This window comes from Acinonyx jubatus, chromosome A2, assembly GCF_027475565.1.
Source record: "Acinonyx jubatus isolate Ajub_Pintada_27869175 chromosome A2, VMU_Ajub_asm_v1.0, whole genome shotgun sequence".
NCBI lineage: Eukaryota > Metazoa > Chordata > Mammalia > Carnivora > Felidae > Acinonyx > Acinonyx jubatus.
Window position 1 is genome coordinate 88,992,168 of NC_069383.1, and position 22,384 is coordinate 89,014,551.

A 22,384-nucleotide genomic window follows, 5' to 3' on the forward strand; every position below is an offset into this window, starting at 1 on the left:
TTCACAGGGATCTTGCACATTCTGATTATGATTATGTTTCCTTCTAGTTCTTTCTTTTCCTTCTCCTTTTTCTATATTTGTGGAAGGAATCTTATCTTCTCTTGTATGTTTTAACTGATTGTTGTACAATGGATCAAACCCTACTAATGACGTACCTGATTATTTGTAATGGTTTTCCAGGTGACTCTCATGCATTTTCTAGGTTTTGAAAATAATCAACAGTTATATTCTTCCTTGCCTATTTTTCTATTTTGTATTTATTTCTCTTATCTAATTACCAGGCCCGTACCTTCACGCTGTTGTTAAACAATGATAAGTTGGGGCGCTTGGGTGGTTCAGTCAGTTAAGTGTCTGACTCTTGATTTCAGCTCAGGTCATGATCTCATGAAACTGGACACCACATCAGGTACTGCACCGACAGCTCGGGGCCTGCTTGGGATTCTCTCTCTCTCTCCCTCTTTCTCTGCCCTTCCCTGCTTGTGCTCTCTCTCTCTCTCTCTCTCAAAATAAATAAATAAACTTAAAAAAAAAAAAGAGTGTACATTCTTGTCTTATTCCCCATTAAGGATGATGTTAACTTTCGGTGTGAATCAGAAATGTTTTACATGTTAAGGAGATAACTTTTATTCTTTTTTCAGGTATTTATTTCTAAATCAAAATAGTTTTTAAATCAAATGCTTTTTCCAGATTTATGGAAATGACCATTTAACATTCCCTTTTGGTCTGTTAATAACATAAATAAATGACTGGGTTTCCTCTAATTGAACCCTCTTGAATCTTGAGATTTTCTACTTGGTAGAGGGACTGTGAGGCTGGGTCTTGAGCAGCTCAGACTCTCACTTGAAGTAAACATTTGAGATTTTCTCAGAAATATAGGCTTCTAGGACCACAATCATTTGAGTTAAGAGGTGACATTGCCATTGAGGAAAGAGTGAATTTAGCAAGAACCCAACGTCTCATAGTGGATATGATCATTTGGAATCTTATTATTGGACGTGTGAAAGGGACAGATCACAAAGGTTTGCAATAAATACTTGAAATTTCTTATCAAAACCACACTCAACCCCCACCCCCACCCCCATCTCCAAAAGACCATGCACTGTACCACGCTTTTGCTTCCAAAGGGAAAATCTTGGTTTTTGGAAGGTCTGCTGTGATGCAGACTATTTCCCTCTCACCTTCTTTTGTGAGTCTGAGAACCCAATTCTTATCCTCCCTCTCAAACACTAGAGTCACATTGGAGGGGGGGGGGAGGCAGCCACACTGGCACCCGCTTTCAGGGTGTTGGAAGCAGGCATCACCATAATAATCTCAAACAATATCCTCTTTCCTCTCATTTGGTCTAACTTCTCTGCATCCTCTAACACCCAAGTCAAGCTCCACCTCCTCCAGAGAGCCCGCCTGGATTGCCCTGACTCCTGGTGGGTACTCTTCCCACTGTACCGTGGAGCTCCTCTTGCCCACACATGGGATGTATGCCAAGGTTTGAACACAGTGCCCCACACGAAATGAATGCTTGACAAAAGGTAGTATGAGTTATTCTAGAATTCATCCATTATGTGTTTGTCGTGTTTCCTCAAGGGGAATGTCAGCCCTGCAATAACAGGTTTTGTATCTCTTACTGCTGTGTGGTCCCCGCATGTCACATACATATATAAGGGATCCAATAAATATTTGTTGTTTTCATGGATCATCATCCCTTTCTGGGTCTTCCCCCCCCCCCCCCCACACACACACATGCATTTACTGATACCTTCCCCCACAACACAGAAATTTAGATCAGATGCTGCTTGTACTGTCATTTAAATTAGCTTCTGTCCTTCCCACCCCCTGTTAAGATGAGAGAAATCAAACAGTTTCTCTTCAGGATGCTACAGATGTTACGGTGTCGCACTCCCACGACGTCTTACAGAGGAAAGCCCCACGAGAACATAAAGCAGACAAACCTCCCAAGCACGCCGGTGGAAAAGAGTTGAGATGAAACAGTCTTCGGGTTCTATCAGTACCAAAAGACCACACGCCATTCCTGAAGCTGGAGGACTTAGCAAGGGTTCCTCTGTGTATTCAAATCCACTGCCCGCTGAAAGTTGTCTACATTTTGAGAAAGTTCTTCGAGGGAAGTAACATTTTTGTTACTCTCTTGGGGATTAAAAATTCCAGGGTGTTTAATGAAAGAAGGGTTCCTTGGTAGCTGGAAGATCCACATGAACGTGAAAAAGGTACCAGTGCCATTGACTTGAATCTTCTCCGCAGAGCACCAGGCATGAGGCTAGTTCATGTCTCTCTAGGAAGACCCCCCAGGCTGGCCATTGCTCCTGATCTTGTGCTAGGCAGTGCTGGGAAGTCAAAAAGCGGACTAAGGCTCACTGTCTCAGGCTCCTTGAGGAACTGGGTGCAACCTTTCATTATTAATGCTCTCATCATTTCAAAAGGCAGGAACATGGAGCCCATCCCCTGAAAGTCTTTCCGTTGGCTGATCAATCTGATATATGGGAACCAACAAACATTGTAAAAGGCTTCTACTTCTTCTATAACATCACTTTCCTGTGTAGAGTCAACCTTAGAGGAACAAAAGGTGTTCCTCCTCTCGGCACTCCCCCTACCTCCTTCCCATGGCAATCTGGTTGTCTTCCTCTCTCAAGTTCAAGAACTTAGTCTCTGGAATCCATCTGTATTTCCACCCCCATGGAATTGGAAGAGGTTTGCCAGAAACCAGCCTTCTCGGGCCAGCACCAGAGGGTTGCTCTGAGACACACACATCTTTCTCCTGCTACTTGTGGCCCAGTGTAATTTCCAGAATCGCGAGTAGAGTCACCATCTTTTCTTCTGTGTCTTACTCAGGGCTCCCTGCTATTATTAGCCTTGCTTGGCATGGATCAGCTCCCCAAAGAAGACAGGTGAGAATCCCATCTAGGGAGGTATACATCTTGGAAATTAAAGGCACAGGAAGACATTGCATATACTGAAACAATATTCTATAATGCTTGATGGTTTGGCGAGTATATGCGTTTTCAGTGTATGGTATCTTTGCTGTGAGAGTGAAATCTTGTAGGCCTGGAATTAGCCTGAGTTGCTTCACTGAAGTTCCTGCACAGAACTGACCTCTGCTCAAGGCAAGAAGCACATTGATTAACGGTGCCGCTCCCATGGGTCCTGGGAGTTTCCGAATTATTTGTATGGGCCTGCAAGCATTGTTTATTGACAACAGTGAGATTGATGATTTGCACCTGGCTTGGAAGACCCTGTTGTGCAAGCTGGTTATATATAACAAGATGGTGCCTACATGACCAACAGAATAGAAAAATGTCCAGTGGAGACTCTATTTGGGGTTCCCAGGTTGTGAGGTATCATTAGATACGTCAGTGGTCTCTGATCTGAGCAAGTGCATTCTATTATGACCCTTAGGGAAAACAGGATGAAAAAAGCTGGTGCCTGGCCTCTCTGATCCTCAAGACATGAGGCCACCTTTAGTCCTGGTGCAGATATTCACTTAATGTTGTTGCTATACTGCCTCCTTTTTCTGTAATCAACTGTAGATTTGCAAGCGTTCTCTCTCGGCTTCTGAGTCTTGTTTAGCAATTGAACTCTGTTTAATGGCTACCATAGTGCAGCACCATAGCCCTGAGAGATAGAAGTGGACAGAGGGCCCCAGAGAAGTTAAGGGACCAGCCCAAGGTCACACGTTAAGTAGTGGCAAAGCTCAAACTTGAAGCAAGAGCTCCAACTCCAAATCTCATTCTTTTTTCACAACACTCCTTGATCTCTCTCCCTACCATTTTGATTAGCTAGTGGAGAGAAAGAAAAGGTACTTACTGAGTGACGGTCTCAGGCAAGGACTGCCCTGTATTGAAATCACACTGTGAGAGCAGCTGTGTTCCTGGAGGGAGAAGATGGCATCACCCACGCTTCCTGAACCACACGGTCACTTTCGTGTCGGAGGCCCAGGGTGGCCAGCTTCTTCCCCCACAACTGAGGCTGCAGAGGCCTTAATTATTCCAACACGGGCTTCCAGGAGGAGGCCTTGTTGGTCCATATCTGGCAAGGCAGCGCTTTGGCTCATTTCGAAACAAGTGAGCACATCATCCATCCAGATCCCAACCCCAAGCAAGATGTTTCAGTGGGCTCTGTGACTGATAATAAATCTTCTGCGTGTTCTTTCTTTTTCAAAGTGTATGCTTCAAGCAATTCTAATTTGATCCTTAATTAAGATGCATGTGTAAGTCAAATTCCATTAAAGCCTCTTTCTTGCTCAGACCGCCAGAGAAAGTTTGGAAGACCAGCTTCAGAAGGCAAGCGCGTGGTGTCTTAGGGAGAGCCTTTCCCTGGCTTCTAACCTTCCCTCTGTCCTTCCCCCTTCAAAATATCTCCCTCACTACCTTGTAAAATATGACCATTCACGGAGGAGTATGAAAGCTCTACAATAGGAGGGGGCAGTGTGCGGCTGTGCAAAGAGACTTGTGCTTGGAGTCAGGTGCCTGGGTTTGGAAGGCTGGTTCTTTCATGGAATTAGTTTCCAGAACCCAGGGCTTATCAAAGTTAAAATGAACACAACAAGATCAGTGGAAACACTCTCTGCAAAGCAAACTAAATGATATCAGTGGGAGATATTTGAAGAGCACGGCTTGACCGGTCTTCTCAGTTCATCAGAGGAGTCGCGCCAAGGTTGGTGGCCATGGTAAGCTGCCTGTTCAGGGCGAGGCTGTGGAAAGCCCCGAGTGGCACCTAGCAAGCCTCTCACACCCTGAGCCCATGTCAAGCTAATACCCCAGCACGATTCTTTATGCTGTTCCCCCAAACAGCCTCTTAGAGATTGCATCGCCACATCTAACATCTGGGTGGAGGGGCCAATTTCTTACCAGGCCCCAGCACCATTAGGATGCATGGTGCCTTACGTGCATGGTCACCCGACGGGCACGTGACAGACGGTCTGTAGTTGGTATGTACCATCTGTCATCTAGAAGATCCAGAGGCAGTGATCCAGGCCTGCCACAGCCCCTTACTGAGTGCAATCACAGATGTGCAGAATGGTGATGGTAATACCTACATGGCAGGATTGTGTTTAGAACAGCTGAGATCAGGCAGGAAAGCCTACACAACGCCTGATGAGTGGGAGCTTAGAAAAAGCAAGTGGCTACTTGTTTTCAGTCTATTCATTTGGGCACACCCTAACTGCAGGCTGCTCTGGAGAAAAACTGAGGGAGTTCTAGCTTTGCTTAAATACTAGCAGAAGCTTCCTTCCTCTTGACTGGAGAGGCCCAGGTTACTGGGGTGAGTGGGAAGGAGCAGGCGAAGGTGGGGGGTGGGGTCCCTTGAAATTGGCAACCTTTCATTTTACTTATTAGGACTACCCTTGTCTTGCTGAACAGAGGAAACACCGGTGAACAGCTGGGGACGGGGAGGGGGGCCCTGGTGATTTTCCACTGTGGGAAAAGAGAGCAAGAGGGAATTATGCCTAAAATAACTTAAGCACCAAAGCAATTGATTAATTTGCTCATTTAAAAAAACTATTTTTGGGGGCGCCTGGGTGTCTCAGTCGGTTAAGCATCCGACTTCAGCTCAGGTCATGATCTCGCGGTTCATGAGTTCAAGCCCCGCGTCAGGCATCTGTGCTGATGGCTCAGAGCCTGGAGCCTGTTTCAGATTCTATGTCTCCCTCTCTCTCTGACCCTCCCCCGTTCATACTCTGTCTCTCTCTGTCTCAAAAATAAACAAACGTTAAAAAAAAATTTTTTTTTTAAATAAAAAAACTATTTTTGGGAACTCTTTGCCTCTAAATATTCCAAGCTTACTATTTTGCTCTCCATTTTTTAAGAGGCGGGGAGGGGCAGAGAGAGAGAGAGAGAGAGAGAGAGAGGGAGAGACAGAATCTCAAGCAGGCTCCATGACCTGACCCTGACCTCTGACCCCTGGGGTCATGACCTGAGCCTAAATCAAGAGTCGGGACACTCAAGGAACTGAGCCACTTAGGTACCCCTTACTCCGAATTTTTATTACAAGAATGCTATAATATTAAAGTCATTTTGACAGATTTAAAAAAAAAATCTATCCATATCCATATTACCCTAAACCTCAGCTGTTTTTTCTGAGCCCTTGCACAGTGCTTGTCCATAAAACTGGCTAATCCTGCAATCAAAAATAACTTGTGTACAATGTATTTTAGTCTCTAAACTAAGATGATTTTAGATTTATTTTTTAATTTTTTTAATGTTTATTTATTTTTGAGAGAGAGAGAGAGAGAGAGAGAGGGAGAGAGAGACAGTGTGAGTGGGGAAGAAAGAGAGAGGGAGACACAGAATCCGAAGCAGGCTCCAGGCTCTGAGCTGTCAGCACAGAGTCTGACGCGGGGCTCGAACTCACGAACCGTGAGATCATGACCTGAGCCAAAGTCGGACACTTAACCGACTGAGCCACCCAGGTGCCCCAATGATTTCAGATTTATGAAAGCCTGTATCAGTATGTTTATATTTCCATTTTTCCTACATTTGCATCTACTTCTCTGAAGCCCCGCCCCCAATTTTGAAATAAAAACATTCTCTTACAAAAGCCAGCATTTTTCCACAGCTGGTTTGTTTCTAGAAGTTGTACACCTTTTGGTAGGACTGATCCTCTTACTGCCCCCTGTACTTCCTCCCAGAATTCCAGGTGGTTCGTCTCCCAGGGCTAAAGGTCTCCCAGGGCTAACTTCAGCATAAAGTTTGGTTCTGTTACTTGTTATTATTCAGCTCAGTTTCCTCATCTGTAAAATGGTGACATTAATGCCTATGCGAGAGGATTGTTTCGAGGAGTAAATGAGAGAAAGGATTTTACCTTATGCACTTATTTGGCAACTGGAGAAGTGTACTGAGTTCCTAGAGCTGTCACAGTGAACTACCACACAGTGGATGGCTTAGAACAACAGGAACTGAAATGCCGATAGTTCAGGAGGTCAGAGGTCTGAGGTCAAGGTGGGGACAGGGTTGGTTCCTTCTAGAAACTCTGAAGAAGATCTGTTCCATGTGTGCTTCCTAGCTTTTGGTGCTTGCTTGCTTCTCCTTGGCTTGTAGATGCATTAGTTCAATTCCTGCCTCTAGCATAACATGCTTTTCTTCCTCCTGTGTCTCTGTGTTCTGTCCTCTTCTTATAAGGACATCATTTGGTGGGTCAGGGCCCTCCCTAATCTGGAATGATCTCCTCTTAACCAGTTAATCTGCAAAGACTCTATTTCCAAATCAGGTACATCCTGAGGTTCTGAGTGAACATGGGTTTTTTTGGGGCAGGACAATTTTCACCCCCCCCCCCCCCCACACCCTGAGTAAGCATCACCATGGAAGCATGAAAGAGCAGGAGCTGCTGGTCTTCTCTATATTGGCAAGATCTTGCAGAGTATCGAGGAGACCTAAGAATGTCCCAGGATTTTCCTGGAAGAAGCATACTTTCTCTTAAATTGTCAAAGTCCTGTCTGACATGCAGTCCAAGGCAATGCACGCGCCTTCACTGAGTCTCACGTTTTCTTGTCTGTGAAATGGGAGTTAATGTATCAATCAAGATGTACTCATTGACCCTCTCTGCATGATGCCCCCAGCATCCAACAATAACAAACAATTGTCCTGGAGATTACTTACAGATGTAAGGAGATCTAACATGATTTGGGGGCTTGCCAATCATGATCGCCCCATTTTTGATGACCTCTGAATCAAACACTGACACAGACAAGGCAAATAAACTCTTGTAAACTACCTGAGTCATGATGGGACTAGGTCCTTCAAGTGAATGTCCGTCTCCAAAGGCATCATGTTTCTGTTTCTCTAGCCCTTCACAAAGAAAAGAGAAGGGGTGCGGGGAGACAAGAGAAATGCAGCAGCTTTATTTACAGAATGACAAAAGCAGATTTCATGGTTGTTTTGTGGTGGTTTTCTTGGCTCCCAGAAGATCTCAGATTTCCATTTCCAGTCCTGGCAAGAGTGACCAGGTTCCATCGTTGCCCCGAGCTACGAGTTGAAACCATAGAGCGAGCTGTTAAGTCCTTTTTCCCAGCACAAGGCTTTATGTTCATGTTGTTTTGCATCCTTCTTAAACCCACAGGGACAGAAGCACTACGCCTAATCCATTTGCCTGCTACAAGCAACGTGGCTGAGAATTCTCCACCTGAGACTTCAGTGCACAAGTTTTCTGTGAATTTATCAGCATCGCTGGCACCTGTGACCCCGGGGTTTCCCCTGATCATCAACTCAAGCCCCCTCACTGATGCCTTCAAAGTGAACTGGCTGTCAGGCACCGACTTTGAGGCAAGCACATCTCACTCCCAGGGGGAGTTGTCCACAAAGAGGGGTCCTGAAGCTGAGGATGGATGGGATTCCAGATCAGTGATCATTTCCTCCTCTTTCCCTGGTTCAATCTCTCCTCTAGTAAGATCCACAAGGGCTGTTTGGGGCACCATAAAGCCCTCTGTGCTAGATGCCCCAGAGCACTTGGGACCTTCTTTCTTCACTCAATCCAGTGCAGTGACCAAATGCCCAATTTATTACAAATAAAAGTCTTGTTTCTTATTGCCAACCGCCCTTACATGATATCAGGCATTAGAAGTGTACTGACAGTAACTAAATTCTTTGGGTGGCATAGTTTGGGTATTCGTCTCCTCAAAAGCCAGGCGCTGATGAACTTGTGTCCGGTGATGCTGCTTTTCTCGAATTCTGTGATTTTTCAGAAGGAAATCTATGAGGAGACTTATTTAATATGGAAGAACACACCCTTCATAGAAATCCAAGTCTAAATGGGCAGCTGTGCTGTGTGACTGTTTCCTCGTGGATAATTTAGACTCAGTAATTCACATTCAAGAGCCATGACTTGAGGGCCAGAGTGCAGGAACACGGTATTCTCAGCACCCCATTCAGGAGGTCTTCACCTCAGTATCCAGTGTACATTCCCGGGCCCCAGATGCTGGTTCTGTGACTCACCTGCCCTGTCTACCTGGCCCTTGACATCTGGCTCATCTTCCACAGCTGCTGTTCATCTGTTCCTATAAGCCCTGCCAATTGCTTGCACTTACACAGCATGCGGTATTGGCTGGACACTGTGGAACCTGTTCTACATGTGTTTACTCTTGTAATCTTCCAACAACCCAATGATTTTATTTATATTACTAGCCCTTTTTACAGATGCAGGAAACCAAAGCAAAATTTAACAGAGATATGAGATACCTTGCCCTGGGTTGCACAGCTCTCAGGTGGCTGAGCTGAAGCTAGAACCCAGGTAGCCTGACTTCATATCTCTGACTAGTCTTATAAACAGCTTCATTGAGATATAATGTGTACATCATAGAAGTCACCCATTTAAAATGTACAATTCAGGGGGCACCTGGGTGGCTCAGTGGGCTAAGTGTCTGACTTCGGCTCAGGTTATGATTTCATGGTTCGTGAGATCAAGCCCCGCATCGGGCTCTGTGCTGACAGCTCGGAGCCTGGAGCCTGCTTTGGATTCTGTGTCTCCCTCTCTCTCTGCCCCTCCCCCGCTCTGTCTGTCTCTCAAAAATAAATGTTTAAAAAGATAAAAATAAAAAATAAAATGTACAATTCGGTGGTTTTTAGCATTTCACAGACCACCACCACAATCTAATTTCAGGACATCCCATCACGCCCAATTGAACCCCTAGTCTATCAGCAGTCACTCCCCTTTTCCTATTTCCCCCAGTCACTGGCACCCACTAACCTCCTTTCTGTCTTAACGGATTTGCCTATTCTGGACATTGTCTCTGAATAGATTTGCATTGTACGTGGTCTTTAATGACCGGCCAGTTTCCCTGAAGCAAAAAATTTCATGGGTCACCCATGTTGTATCGTGTGTTAGTACTTCATTCCTTTTCGTGACTGAATCGTATTCTACCATCTGGACAGACCACATTTTGCCCATCTGTTCATCAACTGACAGACATCTGGGTTGTTCCCACTAAGAGCTCCCTCCCTTAGCCTCGATAGTCTACTGCCTTTAATGATGATGGTGACCGTGCTGCTTCAGATATGCATCCTGATCTCCTGATGTTACTACTGACACTGATATTATCACTGTTTAAAGTGCTTTATTGCTGGGGCACTTGGGTGACTCGGTTGAGCATCCAACTCTTAATTTCAGCTCAGGGCATGATCTGAGGGTGGTGGGATAGAGCCATGCATTGGGCTCTCTGCTGAGTGTGGAGCCTTAAATCCCCCCTGCTTGCATTCTCTCTTTAAAAAAAAAATCAAACAAATAAAAGTAAAATGCTTTATTCCAGTTCAGAACTAAGATCATAAAGAGACGGCAAGTTTAACTGAATTGTCTGAGATCACATAGCCATTAAAGATGAAATAAGCACTTAACTCAGGTCACCTGACCACCAATCTTAGGCTTTTTTTCTTACATTGCCATGCACATTGTTGCTGTTTTGGCAAGCCCCCAAATCAGGTGGAAATACCTACCTTTTCCATGTTTGATGGGATTCACACAGGGCTATCAGTCAAGGAAGAATTCCATCCTATTCCTGAACTCTAGAAATGGCAATTTTATTAGCACCTCAACTGATGTGGGCTCCAGTGTTCAGGGGACTGTCCCAGCCCTGGTGTCCTCCTGGACTCTGTGCCAGCACTAGGACTGGCCACACATTCATAAGTCCTGAAGCTATTCTTAAGAATTGGTTGCTTCTCCCCAGAAACCACCCAATGGCATCAACTATCTCCTCCAAAAAGATCTTATTCTCGGGGTGCCTGGGTGGCTCAGTCAGTTAAGCGTCTGACTCTTGACTCACGGCTCATGAGATCCAGCCCTGTGTCGGGCTCTGTGCTGACAGTGTGGAGCCTGCTTGGGATTCTCTTCCTCCCCATCTCTCTGCCTTTCCCCCATGCATGCTCTCTTTCTCTCAAAATAAATAAACATAAAAAAAAAATCCTTTTCTCCTACCCCAAATGTTCATAAGAGCTACCACCACAGTAGAACCTGACTCCTCCTTGGGCTGACTGGACAGTCCGCAGGAGAAGTCCAATGGTGAGGTTTTTGGGTCTCTGGTCCAGAGGTCTGGTTACCGTTGGCCTTGGGACTTCATTGTACAGGGCTTTCGGAGGGTGACCTCTGAATCACGCCAGAGCTCAGGCCTCTCTACTTTCAAACACAGCTGCTGAGACTTCTGGGGACAGGGGGCAGGCAAGGAGAATATGTGACAATGATCTAATGATAACAACTCATGTATATGGCGCATTTATCATATACCAGGAATCCCCCTAAATTTTTTGTGAATTCATTGATGTAATACTCACAATAGGACCATGAGTGCTGTACTACTATTATTTGCATGTTAGAGGTGGGGCACGGAGGCATGGAGAGGCCGAGCAGGGTGCCCAGGTTCCCTTAGCTAGTTGGTGGCCAACTTGAGACTTGGGATCTGGCAAGCTGGCCCAAGAACCCTAGCTCGCAGTCCCTACTCTGCACTGGCCCACTATTGCCCAGCAAGAGAGATGTCAGAGCCCCATTTGGCCACATGTGGCCAATTGTTAGTCATGGAGTTTTCTCCCATAACAGCAGCAAGAAGGATAACTCTGAGAGGCGCCTGGGTGGCTCAGTTAGTTAAGAGTCCAACTTCGGCTCAAGTCATCATCTCACGGTTCATGAGTTCAAGCTCCACGCTGGGGTCTGTGCTGATGGCTCAGAGCCTGGAGCCTGCTTTGGATTCTGTGTTTCCCTCTCTCTCTACCCTTTCCCCACTTGTTCTCTCTCTCTGTCTCTCTTTCACCTCTCTCTCAAAAATAAATAAACATTAAAAAGAAGAAGAAGAAGGATAGTTCTGAGAAGCCAGGCAGGCATGCAAGCATTGCTCTGAGGTCGTGTGGAGGCCTGCACCTGCCCCTCTTTCTCTCTCAGCCAGACTCTCCTATTTCCTCACCCACTGTCACCAGCAAATTTGTTGAGCTTTGACCAGAATGACCTCAGACTTAACATACCTGAGACCAAACATTGTCTTTCATCCTAACTCGGCAGCCAGATTGCCTGCAACCAAATGGAGGCTCCACCGCTCCCAGCAATGACCTTTGGAGCACCTTCCCCTCCCTGGCCTAGTCTCCTTACCCGTGAAACACAGGGAACCTTCACCAACCTGTGGTTGTTGCCACGACTTAATAAGATACTTGGCAAAATGGCTTGGCAAGAGCCCGGCACGTAAACACTTAATAAATGCTGGTAGCAACAGCAAAAACAACTCCCCCATTTGTGTTGGTAGCAACCCAGTTCCTCTGACTCCAAAATGTAGTATTTTGGACTCTTTCTTTGACTGTATTGTTTCCTTCCTCTGGGGAATCAGAGCTAGTTCCCAAGGACACGGAGCTGTCAGTAGGTAATATTGTGGTAAAGGATCTGCTCAAGCTTGGGGTTCAGGAGAGGCCTCCGGGCTTAGCAGGAAGCTCGGGTCTAAATCAAGGAAACAGAATGGGTCATGACAGAGGGAGCTGCTCTGGGGGACAAATGCTCACTGCACGGTTTCTGGCTCTCATTTGCTGGGTGCTTGCTCAGTGCTAAACAGTGATCTAAGTGTTCCGTGGCTTCACTCATTTCATCCTTACAACAACCCTCTAAAGTAGATGCTCTTAATGTCCCCATTTTACAGATGGGGAAATGGAGGCACAGATGGGTTAAGGAATGGGAAGGCTGGGCTTTAAAGCCAGTCAGCCTGGCTCCAGAGTCTATGCTCTGGACGCCTCGCTTATGCTGCCTCTCTCCTTACAGGCGTCAGACGCAGAGACAGGTCATCTCTACATACGTGGGCGCCAGGCTGACCCCTGCTCACAGTAGTGACAAGACTACATCTTTGTCTCTCTCAGCCCTCCTCCACACTTTCTCCCTCCACTGCACGTACTCATTCCCATCTGTGGCTGTCTTCACTCAACCAGCCCAGATCTGCAGCCCAGGTCTTGCAAAGTCAAACATGAAACCCAGAGCCGCCTCCATGAAGCCTTCCCTGGCTAAACACGGCTCACAATGAACTCTGCCCCCTATTCTTTGTTATAATATCCTGTCTTATACCTCACCTGTTTAACTAGGGTGAGGATTATTTACCTACTTATAATCATGTGGAAGCAAAATCAGGGAAAGGTACAGGACTTCCCCAAGGTCACACCAAAGTTCAGCCATGAAAGTGAGATTGGAACTAAGTGCTCTCCTCACGACAGGATACTGAATGCCTGCCTGGCCCCATTCATGTTAACAACCAAAAGCTTCCATTAGGATAATTAAGACATTTATGAAATGTCCGAAAGGACTCTGGGCACTCCGTGGTCTGAGCTGGTGGCAGGAGTGTGCATGTAGACATGAGAGGTCACCAGCTAGCCTCCAGTTAGCCTCAGGAGAACCCTCCCATCATGGACTTCCCGGGTTCCTGCTGATGATTCTGGTGATGTCTCTCTATCCCTGGTTCTTGGTATCCCTCCCACATTTCCAAAACACAATTCAGAGGACAAGTTTCCAATAGTGGAAGGATGTGTGGAAATGTACAAAAACACTAACAGGGTGTTGATGTAAGTATATATTGTTCCTTATTTCTGCAGATGTATCCTTCCCTTGTTTACTCTTGGACATGGCCTTGGGAAAGTTAGCATGGCGTGCTACGCCAAGATGCAACTTAACAGCAATCACAGGAAAGTACAGTGTCAGAAAACCTAACTACATTCAGAGTAGACTTGCCTAGGCACCAACCCCAAGTAGTGACAGGCAGGGTTTTAACTCCTGGCTTTCCATCTCCAGTGGATGGAACCAGGATGTCACCTAAATATTTTTCTTTCCCAGGAAAAGTGGCATCACATGCAGGAGCCCCTTTAGTGGAGTGTCATGGGGCTTCTGTTGGACGGACTAAGGAAAAACAACCCCTTCCTTTGACAGTGAGGGAAAGGATGCTGGTTGTTTCCTTCCTAGTAACATCCCTTTGCAAAATGCATGCATACCAAACATATCTTCTTCCACAGGGTTACTAAGAATTCTGCATTTGCTTTTAGGTTGTCACCAGTGGGAAGGAACAACTAGACTTTGAAATGGAACCAAACATATTTGAGTTGCAGATTTACGTTAAGGATGACGTTGGTGTCACTGACCTACAGATCCTGACCGTCCAGGTAACAGATGTGAACGAGCCGCCTGAGTTTCAAGGCAACTTGGCAAAAGGTAAGATACACTGGGGTGTGCGGAATGGCCAGACGGTGGCACAGGGGAGGACCCTGGGGGGCGCTGAGCAAAGCAGACAAGTAAGTAAACAAGCAGCTGTTTCCCTGGAAAAGGCATCTGCTTAATGAGCAGGGAATAAATGAAATGTCCTCCCAATAATGATGCCCAACGATTTACAAAGCCCCTCACCTCTGTCGCTTCTCTTGGGAATCTCTCAGACCTGGGGAGGAAACTGAGGCTCTGGGACCTCGAGTGGATCATTCTGGAGGAAGCTGGGATGAGCCCATCAGAGACTCATCACCGTGTGCTGCGGTCATTGACTCGCTTGTTAATTCTCCCCATGGAGGCCTGGAGGGCAGTGTGTGACTGGGCTCTGCTGCAGAGCAGGGACAATATAAAGGGCTGGAGCATAGGGTAACTTCCTGCATAATCTTGCCCATGCTCATGCCTTTGAATGCCATCCATACTGACAACTTCCATTTTAGTCCAGTCTTCTCCTCTGAACCCCTGACTCATACATCTAGCCATCTTACCCGATATCTCCATCTGCCATGTCTAGTAGGCATCTGGGATACTGTGAGGTGACTTTTGGAATGTCCCCAGGTCACCCAAACCTAAGTAGGTTGGCCAGTGGAGCCAACCATGTGATTAGAAGGTTGCAACTCTGACTCCCATCCTCCACTTTGTCCCCACCTCTGTGGAGGGAAGGGGGGTGGAGACTGAACTCAATCACCAATGGCCAATGATGTAATTAGCCATGCCTTTGTAATCAAGCCTCCATAAAACCACAAAAGGGTGGGGTTGGCAAAGCTTCCAGGTTGGTGAACAAACCCTCTCTTCCTGGAGAGCGGTGTACCCAGAGAGCATAGACGCTCTGTGCCCCTTTCCCCATATCATACCCTATGCATCTCTTATATCTATCTATTCTTGCGTTATAGCCTTTTGCAATAAGCCAGTAATCTAGTAAGTAAAATATTTCCAAGTCATGTGATCCCCTCTAGCAAATTCACCAAACCCCAAGAGGGGATGGTGGGAAACTCAGACTTACAGCTTGTGGGTCAGAAGCACAGATGACAACCTGAACTGGAAATTGACATCTGAAGTGGCGGGGGAGTGGGGGTGGTGGTGGACATGTCTCGTTGGGACTGAGTTCTTAGCCTGTGGAATCTGAATGCTGTCTCTGGGTAGACAGTATCAGAATTGAGTCGAATTGTAGAACTGCCAGCTAGTGTCAGAGGATTGCTTGGTGGTATACAAAATCTGCCCCACATTGGAATCGGTGTCATAACGTGACATTTCCAACTTGACATGCCCCCAAACCAAACCCTCAGCTCCCACTCCACTCCCAACCCTCCCCACCCCCCACCCCAAAAATCGGCTTCTCCTGTCTTTCCCTTCTTAGCTAATGGCACCTCCAGCATTCCAGTTGCTTGGACCAAAACTTCAAAGTCAGCCATGACTCCTCTCTCCTTCATACCCAACATCAAAACCATTGGGAAATCTCACCCCTTCCAAGTCCCTGCAGTCTGACCGCTGCCTGGCATCCCCGTCACTACCACCATGGCACAAGGCACCGGTCAAGTGTCACCACACATGACTGCATGGCTTATTGCAGTGGCCGGCTAACTGGTCTCCCTGCTCTGCCCTAGCCCCTGCCAATCTGTTCTCCGCATAGCAGCCAGAAGGATCTTGGGAAATATCAGTTAAATCAAGGCACCCCTCTGCTTAAAACCCTACAGGAACTTCTCATCTCCCTTAAAACGAGAGCCAGAGACTCCTTAAGGCAATCCAAACTGGCAAGACTGCTCCAGCCTCCACCATGTCCTCTCCCACACATTTCCTGCTACTCCTCCACTATGGCAGTCCCAGCCTCCTCACCGGACTGTCAGTGCCCCAGGCACCACCTGTCAGAGTCAGCGTCTGCATTTACTCTTTGCCCCTCCCCCATATTTATGGCGGCACCTCATTTCTTTAAGAATCTTGACTCAAGTGTCCGCGAACCTTCCACAACCACTCCATTTCACGTTGGAACCCAACCCACAACACGCCATTCCCTGATTTTCCCCGTGACATCGCTCCGTAACATTCACATACTTTGCTCATTTCCTTTGTCTGGATCTTCCCACTATAATGGAAGCCCAGTGAGAGCAGGGCTTTGGGTTTGGGGAACCGCTGCCTTCCCAATGCGTAGATGGATCCGTGTCTGGTGCAGTAGTGAGAACTCAGTACATACTGACTTGAATGGAAGCACGAGCAGTGACGAAAGTGAATGGGTGCTGGAGCTCCTATGGAAGGTGGACTGGGTTTGAATTTTTATGCCCTCACCTCCTTCCTAGCTGAGACAGCCCCATCACTTCCCAGAGCCCGTTCCCTCATGTGTAAAGTAGAGATAATTACAATACCTCCTTACAGAGTGTTATGAAGATAAAGGAGAAAACATAAGTCCTCACCACGATACCTCCAAAGAGTGAGTGGATATGTGCGTTCTCAGCCCTCTCTCAGAAGGACGGGTTCTCAGAGAGATACCCCTAGGCAAGACTGGTGGGGCCAAGGGGCTGGTTCCCCCTGGCTGCGAGAACTCTGAAGTAGATGAAACCAATTTCTGGTCCCCTCCCTGAGCCTCTGCAGCCCTCTCCCTCCCTGATTCCTTCTGCACATCATTCATTTCAGCTGACATGCTAAGTTCACTTCAGGAGGTGACCTTGGTTAGGTTTCAGAGGAATTTGCACGTGAGAGTGGATCAGGAACCAGCCTCTTGCAGGAGGCTCCTCCCCAAGGTCACCTCTCAGCAAAGGAAAGGTGGGGAGAGGTGCTGCCAGCTTGGCCACCGAGCACGTTATACATTCCCATAAGCGGTCCGCTCACGCCCGCCGGCCGGTGGGCTTACTCACCGCCTCCGTCACCGCGTCCGCCTTTCCCACGATGCCGGTGCACTCGGTTCCCTTCGGCCATGTACAGCTGGTCCCGGTTTCGTAATTCCTCATTTGCTTTGTCTAATAAAATGTGTCTTCTTCCACTCTGGATGCCAATATAGGTCTAGACCTGTACATAGTGGAAGGAGCAAATCCTGGATTCATTTATCAGGTGGAGGCCTTCGATCCAGAAGACACAAACCGAAGCCTACCCCTCAGTGTAAGTCTCCTCGTTGAACAAGAAGGGCTTCTCCAAGCTGCCTTTGACCCAGGAGCCTGGAGCCTCCGCCTGCGGTGGGGGGCCGTTGGGGCAGTGATATGGGAGGACGGTGCTGTCCATAGCATAGAGTACAGGGGGTGTTGGAATGGGTGAGGGAGCTCTGGATACCCCGGATAAGATTCATGGCCCTGTGTGATCTTAGACGAGTTCTTAACCTCTCTGAGCTTCCATTTCTTCCTCTATAAAAATGGAAGAACAATAGCACCTTCCACAGCTGGGGGACTGTAAGTATTAAATCATGCATGTAAAGCCACTTAGCACAAGTGCCTGGCATATTAAAACTGCTCAGTATTTTTAAATTCTAAGTTAATACAAATCCAGCCATATTCTTTAAACATTTTTTTTAATGTTTATTTATTTTTGAGAGAGACAGAGTGTGAGGGGCAGAGACAGAGAGGCAGACACAGAATCCGAAGCAGGCTCCAGGCTCTGAGCTGTCAGCACAGAGCCCGATGCGGGGCTTGAACCCATGAACGGTGAGATCATGACCTGAGCCAAACTCGGATGCCCGACCGACTGAGCCACCCAGGCACTCCAGCCCCGCCCCCCCCCCCCCCCCAGCTATATTCTTTTAAAAGTAAGTGGAAAATGTGTATCCCAAAGGCCGGCATTAACACTTGTTTTCAAGAGATGAGGTCAAGCTGTTTGGAGCCAAGTTAAAAAAAAAAAAAAAGTCCCAGAAATTCCAAAGAACAGGAGGAATCCCACAGAGAAAAACCAGAGTCTAGGCCCTGGAACCTTCCCTCACGGTTCAGTCTGAGATCTTGCTTCTCTCCCTTTTAAATCCACTCCCTTAAAGGCAGCTGCCGGTGGAGCTCTTGTAAACGCTAACCTTTGGGCGAAGGAGCTTCTCAGCGTGTCCCCAGGACAGGGATGCTGTGGCTCCCAGCTCTGTCCCCTGAAGTGGCTTGTGCGCCCTGCAGCTGGGCAGCCCAGGTCAGAAAGAAAAGAACCAGAGCCAGCCAGCCAGCCAGCCCGCTAACCTTGGAGCAGGCATTGCTCCGGCAAATCCCACCTTACAGAGAAGCGAGCGCTTGAAATATGACACTCGGGGAACTGGTAACACCGGGAGGCTGTTTCGGCTGTTTGCTCTGTGATTTGCAGCCTCAACAGGGCTACTTTTCTAACACGAGGAAGCGAGCCTTGGGGATAACCTCAAGCACTAATATGATACAGTCGGCAGGGTCTGAAACAAAGCTGTTTTAAGATTAGTGGGCACATCTTAAGTTACAGAATAGACTGTTATTATCAGAAGATGACCCCTCTGAAAAATAATTTATTCAAGATTCTATTTGCATGAATACGTGGAATATGCAAACACTTAATGGATCCCTACTATGTGCTAAGAGCCACACTAGGTGCTTTAAACGCATACTTATGAGTAACATACTTGCTATGTAAGTTATAAATGTGTTGGTCTGAAAACAACAGAAAACTTAATCACAGTGGCGGATGTGGGATTTTGTTTTTCCTCCCATACGAAGTCCAGAGGCAGGCAGGCAGTCCAGGGCTGGCTCATCTACTGCCATCAGAAACCTGGGCTCTGTCTATCTTTCTGTTCTTTCACCCACAGTATGTTGGTTTTGTCCTCTTTCTGTTTGCCTCATGATTACAAGATGGCTGCTGTACCTCCAGGCTTTACCTTTAAGTTCCAGGCAGAAAGAAGAAAAAAAAAGCAGGAAGGGGTACAGGGTGAAGGGAGCAGGCCAGCCCAGCCTGTACCTTTTTTGGTAGGAAAACAAAGACCCTTCTGGAGCCCCTAACCAGAGGACTTCAGTTTACTCCTCACTGGCCAGCACTGTGTCCTACGGGCACTGTGGCTTGATGATGACCAAGGGAAAAAGGATTTCAGATGGGTCGGCAACCCAAATTATAGTACCTCATTTATACATTTAGTTCATTTCAACATTTACCAAGAATCCACTATGTGCCCGGCTTTCTATTAGATACTATGGACTCAGAGATGAGTAACACACATTTTTGTACCTCAAGAAGTTTACATTCTGGGTGGGAGACATTCGTGCACACACCAAATCATTATAATTCAATAAGGTAATTGCTATAAAGTCTGTACAAGATGCAGTGGGGGCAAAGTGGAAGGACTTTCCAACTGCCAAGAAAAAGGTTTATTTTTAAATTCCCATCTTTAATAGATCTTTCCAAATTATACAGAGGGTATAAGGCCATGGCAGTCCCTTTAAAAACACCTCCTGGGGCACCTGGGTGGCTCATTTGGTAGGTGGCTGATTTCAGCTCAGGTCATGATCCCACAGTTTGTGGGTTCGAGCCCCACGTCAGGCTCTGTGCTGACCGCTCGGAGCCTGGAGCCTGCTTCAGATTCTGTGTCTCCCTCTCTCTCTGCCCCTCCCCCGCTTATGCTCTGTCTCTGTCTCTCCCTCAAAATAAATTAAAAAACATTAAAAAAATAAGGTAAAAACCCCTCCTGGATCAGGTTGTTATGCTTACAGAGCAAGGGAAGCAGCCAGGTGGGTAACAAATGCAGCAGGCGTTGCTCCCTTAAAAGAATACGTAGTGCCATCCAAAGAGGTCTGAGCTCAGCCGGAGGGGCTGGGGGCCTGGAACTAGCTGCACCCATAGCTTTCACAGTGTGCTTAGGAGTTATTTGCGGGAGGGGGCCCTTCAAGTGCAGCAGAAAGTGTTAATGAAGTATTTAACACCTGCACTAGAACTAACAGCTGTGCAGAATGTTCCAGCCTGCAGAAGCAGTGAGCATGATGTAGAAAGAACCCTTTCTCAGATTGGAAAGGAATAGCAGTTCACGAAGTGACACAGCACGGCCTTTGTACTTAGACTTTTTATTCTGGATGCTCTGGAGGTACTAAATGACATATTTGCTCTATATAAGGAGAAAGGAGATGGGTTAATTTACTATTCACAGAACCTGTGCCTCTTAACTTTGGCTGTAAATTGAAACCAGAAGAGGAACCTAAAAAAACAACAGATATCTGGGTCTCACTCCGCCGAGAGTCGGATGTGACTGTCCTGGGGTGTGATCCAGGCATCAGGCTTTGCAAGCCCCCAGGTGAATCTCTTGAACAGCCAGGGCTGAAAACCATGGGCATGTTTTCCCAAATTTCCCAAGTATCTCTCCAAGTTTCCCATCCTGTGGGTCTGGGATGGGCCTGGGAATCTGCAACTTTGCCAAATACCCCGGGGGGAGTCTTCTGGTTAGAGAGGCTGGGATGGTTTCTCAGAAGGCGTTCAGGTCCCTGCGTGAGAATATTTGCAGGCTGCTTTTAAAAAACCATGGACTCCTGGAATACAAACCGCTCAGGTGATTCTGACATTGTACCCTTTGAGGACCACAGAACTGAAGAAGCAAGCAGGGGCTTTAATGGAACACCAAAGTAGAGCCGGGAGCTCTGGCACTGTCCAGACTGCGGCTGTGACTGCTGCTGCCCATGCTGCCAGGAGAGGGGGGGGTGACATCGGGGGGAGGGAGGCACGCTGGCCTGGCCCCACTTCAGTTGGTCGGGAGCTGCCACCGACCCCCACAGAGGGACCAGCTGTCCAAGCCGGGGCGCAGGACACAGCCTTGGCCTCATGAGCACCTGTCCCTGTCAGATCTACCCAAGAGCTGGGACTGGAGCAACATGGATAGGGTCAACTATGCCAGTGTCCCCAGGGGGCCGGACCGTCCCCCCATACTGTGGTGCCTGCCGGTGCAAGGCAGCACCACAGCCAGGATGGCGGGTAGGATCCACAGCAAGAGGAAGGGGGCGTGCTCCCCGCACCATCCCCCACCGCCGCCATGCTGGCAGCACAGCCTGTAAAGGACCCTTGCAGGGAAGGACGCTTGCAACCTGGGCTCCTGCGCAGGGGCGACAACCTGCAGGTGTGGGGGTACACCCACCGGCAAGGCATCCCTGACGAGGCCTGCAACAGCTACCAGGCCAAGAACTGGGAGTATGACAATGACTGGGAGCTTAACCAATGTGGAACCTGCACAGAACTCAAAGACGACCATGCCGTCCAGAACTACACCCTCAAGTAGGTTGGCGACTATGGCTCCCTCTCCAGAAGAGAGATGGTGGCAGAAATCTACACCAAAGGCCCATCGGCTGCGGTACAAGGGCGGCAGAGAAGACGGCTAACTACATAGGCGGCATCTATGTCGAGAACCCAGACAGGGCCTACGTAAACTGTGTCATTTTCTTGGCCGGCTGGGATGTCAACCATGACACTGAGTACTGGACGGTCCAGGGTTCATGGGGAGAACCATGCAGTGGGTGAGACTGGATGGATAGTGACCGGCACCTATAAAGATGGGAAGGGTGCCAATTACAACCTTGCTGTCCAGGAGTCCTGTGCATTTGGGGACCCATCCTAAAACAGGTCTCCAGAAGAGCGTGTTTTAAGAAACGGTATCATGTAGGGCCTGGGTGGCTTAAGCATCTGACCCTTGATTTCGGCTCAGGTCGATCCCACAGTTCCTGGGATGGAGCCCTGCGTGGGCTCTGTACTTACAGCTTGGAGCCTGCTTCCTCTGCCCCCCTTCATTGCCCCTCTCCCGCTCGGGCCCTCTCTCTCTCAAAAGAAATAAATTAGGAAAAAAGAAAGAAAGAAAGAAATGGTATCATGAACCATAATCAGAGCGGATCCTGTTGTTCGGGGCACTGGGTCGGTACTGCAATGGTCTGAACGAACTAGGGGTTGATATTTCAAAGTACCTGATGGCTGATCATTGCATTGAGCACCTAGAAGATGTGCCTGTCACATGCAGACTGCTGTGGTGCTGGCTGGAAGGGCACTTCAGAGGGAAGAGTCTAAAAGGGGATGGCTGAGACCCCTCCGCCCCCCTGCCCCCAAACTGGCCACTCTCCTGCCATCATCACGCAGCAAACCATCTACCTGGCGAAGATGTGATCCGCAAGACAATTATGTGACCTCCACTCCCTTCAATACATGATGTGGTATTTTCTGTTTGGTGACTGTGGTCTATAATGTGATCAAAAGGTGAAAGAGGTCAGATTTATCAATGGTGAATAATCAATGGTAGGGGCTCAGGGAGAAGGGGGCCATTTCA

The 22,384-nt window shown here is 47.7% G+C and overlaps 1 protein-coding gene and 1 pseudogene across 1 annotated transcript in view; both read left to right on the top strand.

Annotated features, from left to right (window-relative positions):
• The window catches only part of CDHR3 (cadherin related family member 3), a 64,577-nt gene that overhangs the window by 959 nt on the left and 41,234 nt on the right, over positions 1 to 22,384 (top strand). Inside the window, exons 2-4 of the mRNA XM_053218616.1 lie at positions 8,062 to 8,264; positions 13,980 to 14,145; positions 17,180 to 17,277. Coding sequence (XP_053074591.1) covers positions 8,062 to 8,264; positions 13,980 to 14,145; positions 17,180 to 17,277 — 467 coding nt within the window. The remainder of the gene's footprint in view (positions 1 to 8,061; positions 8,265 to 13,979; positions 14,146 to 17,179; positions 17,278 to 22,384) is intronic.
• Positions 20,682 to 21,869, top strand: LOC128314811 (cathepsin Z-like; annotated as a pseudogene).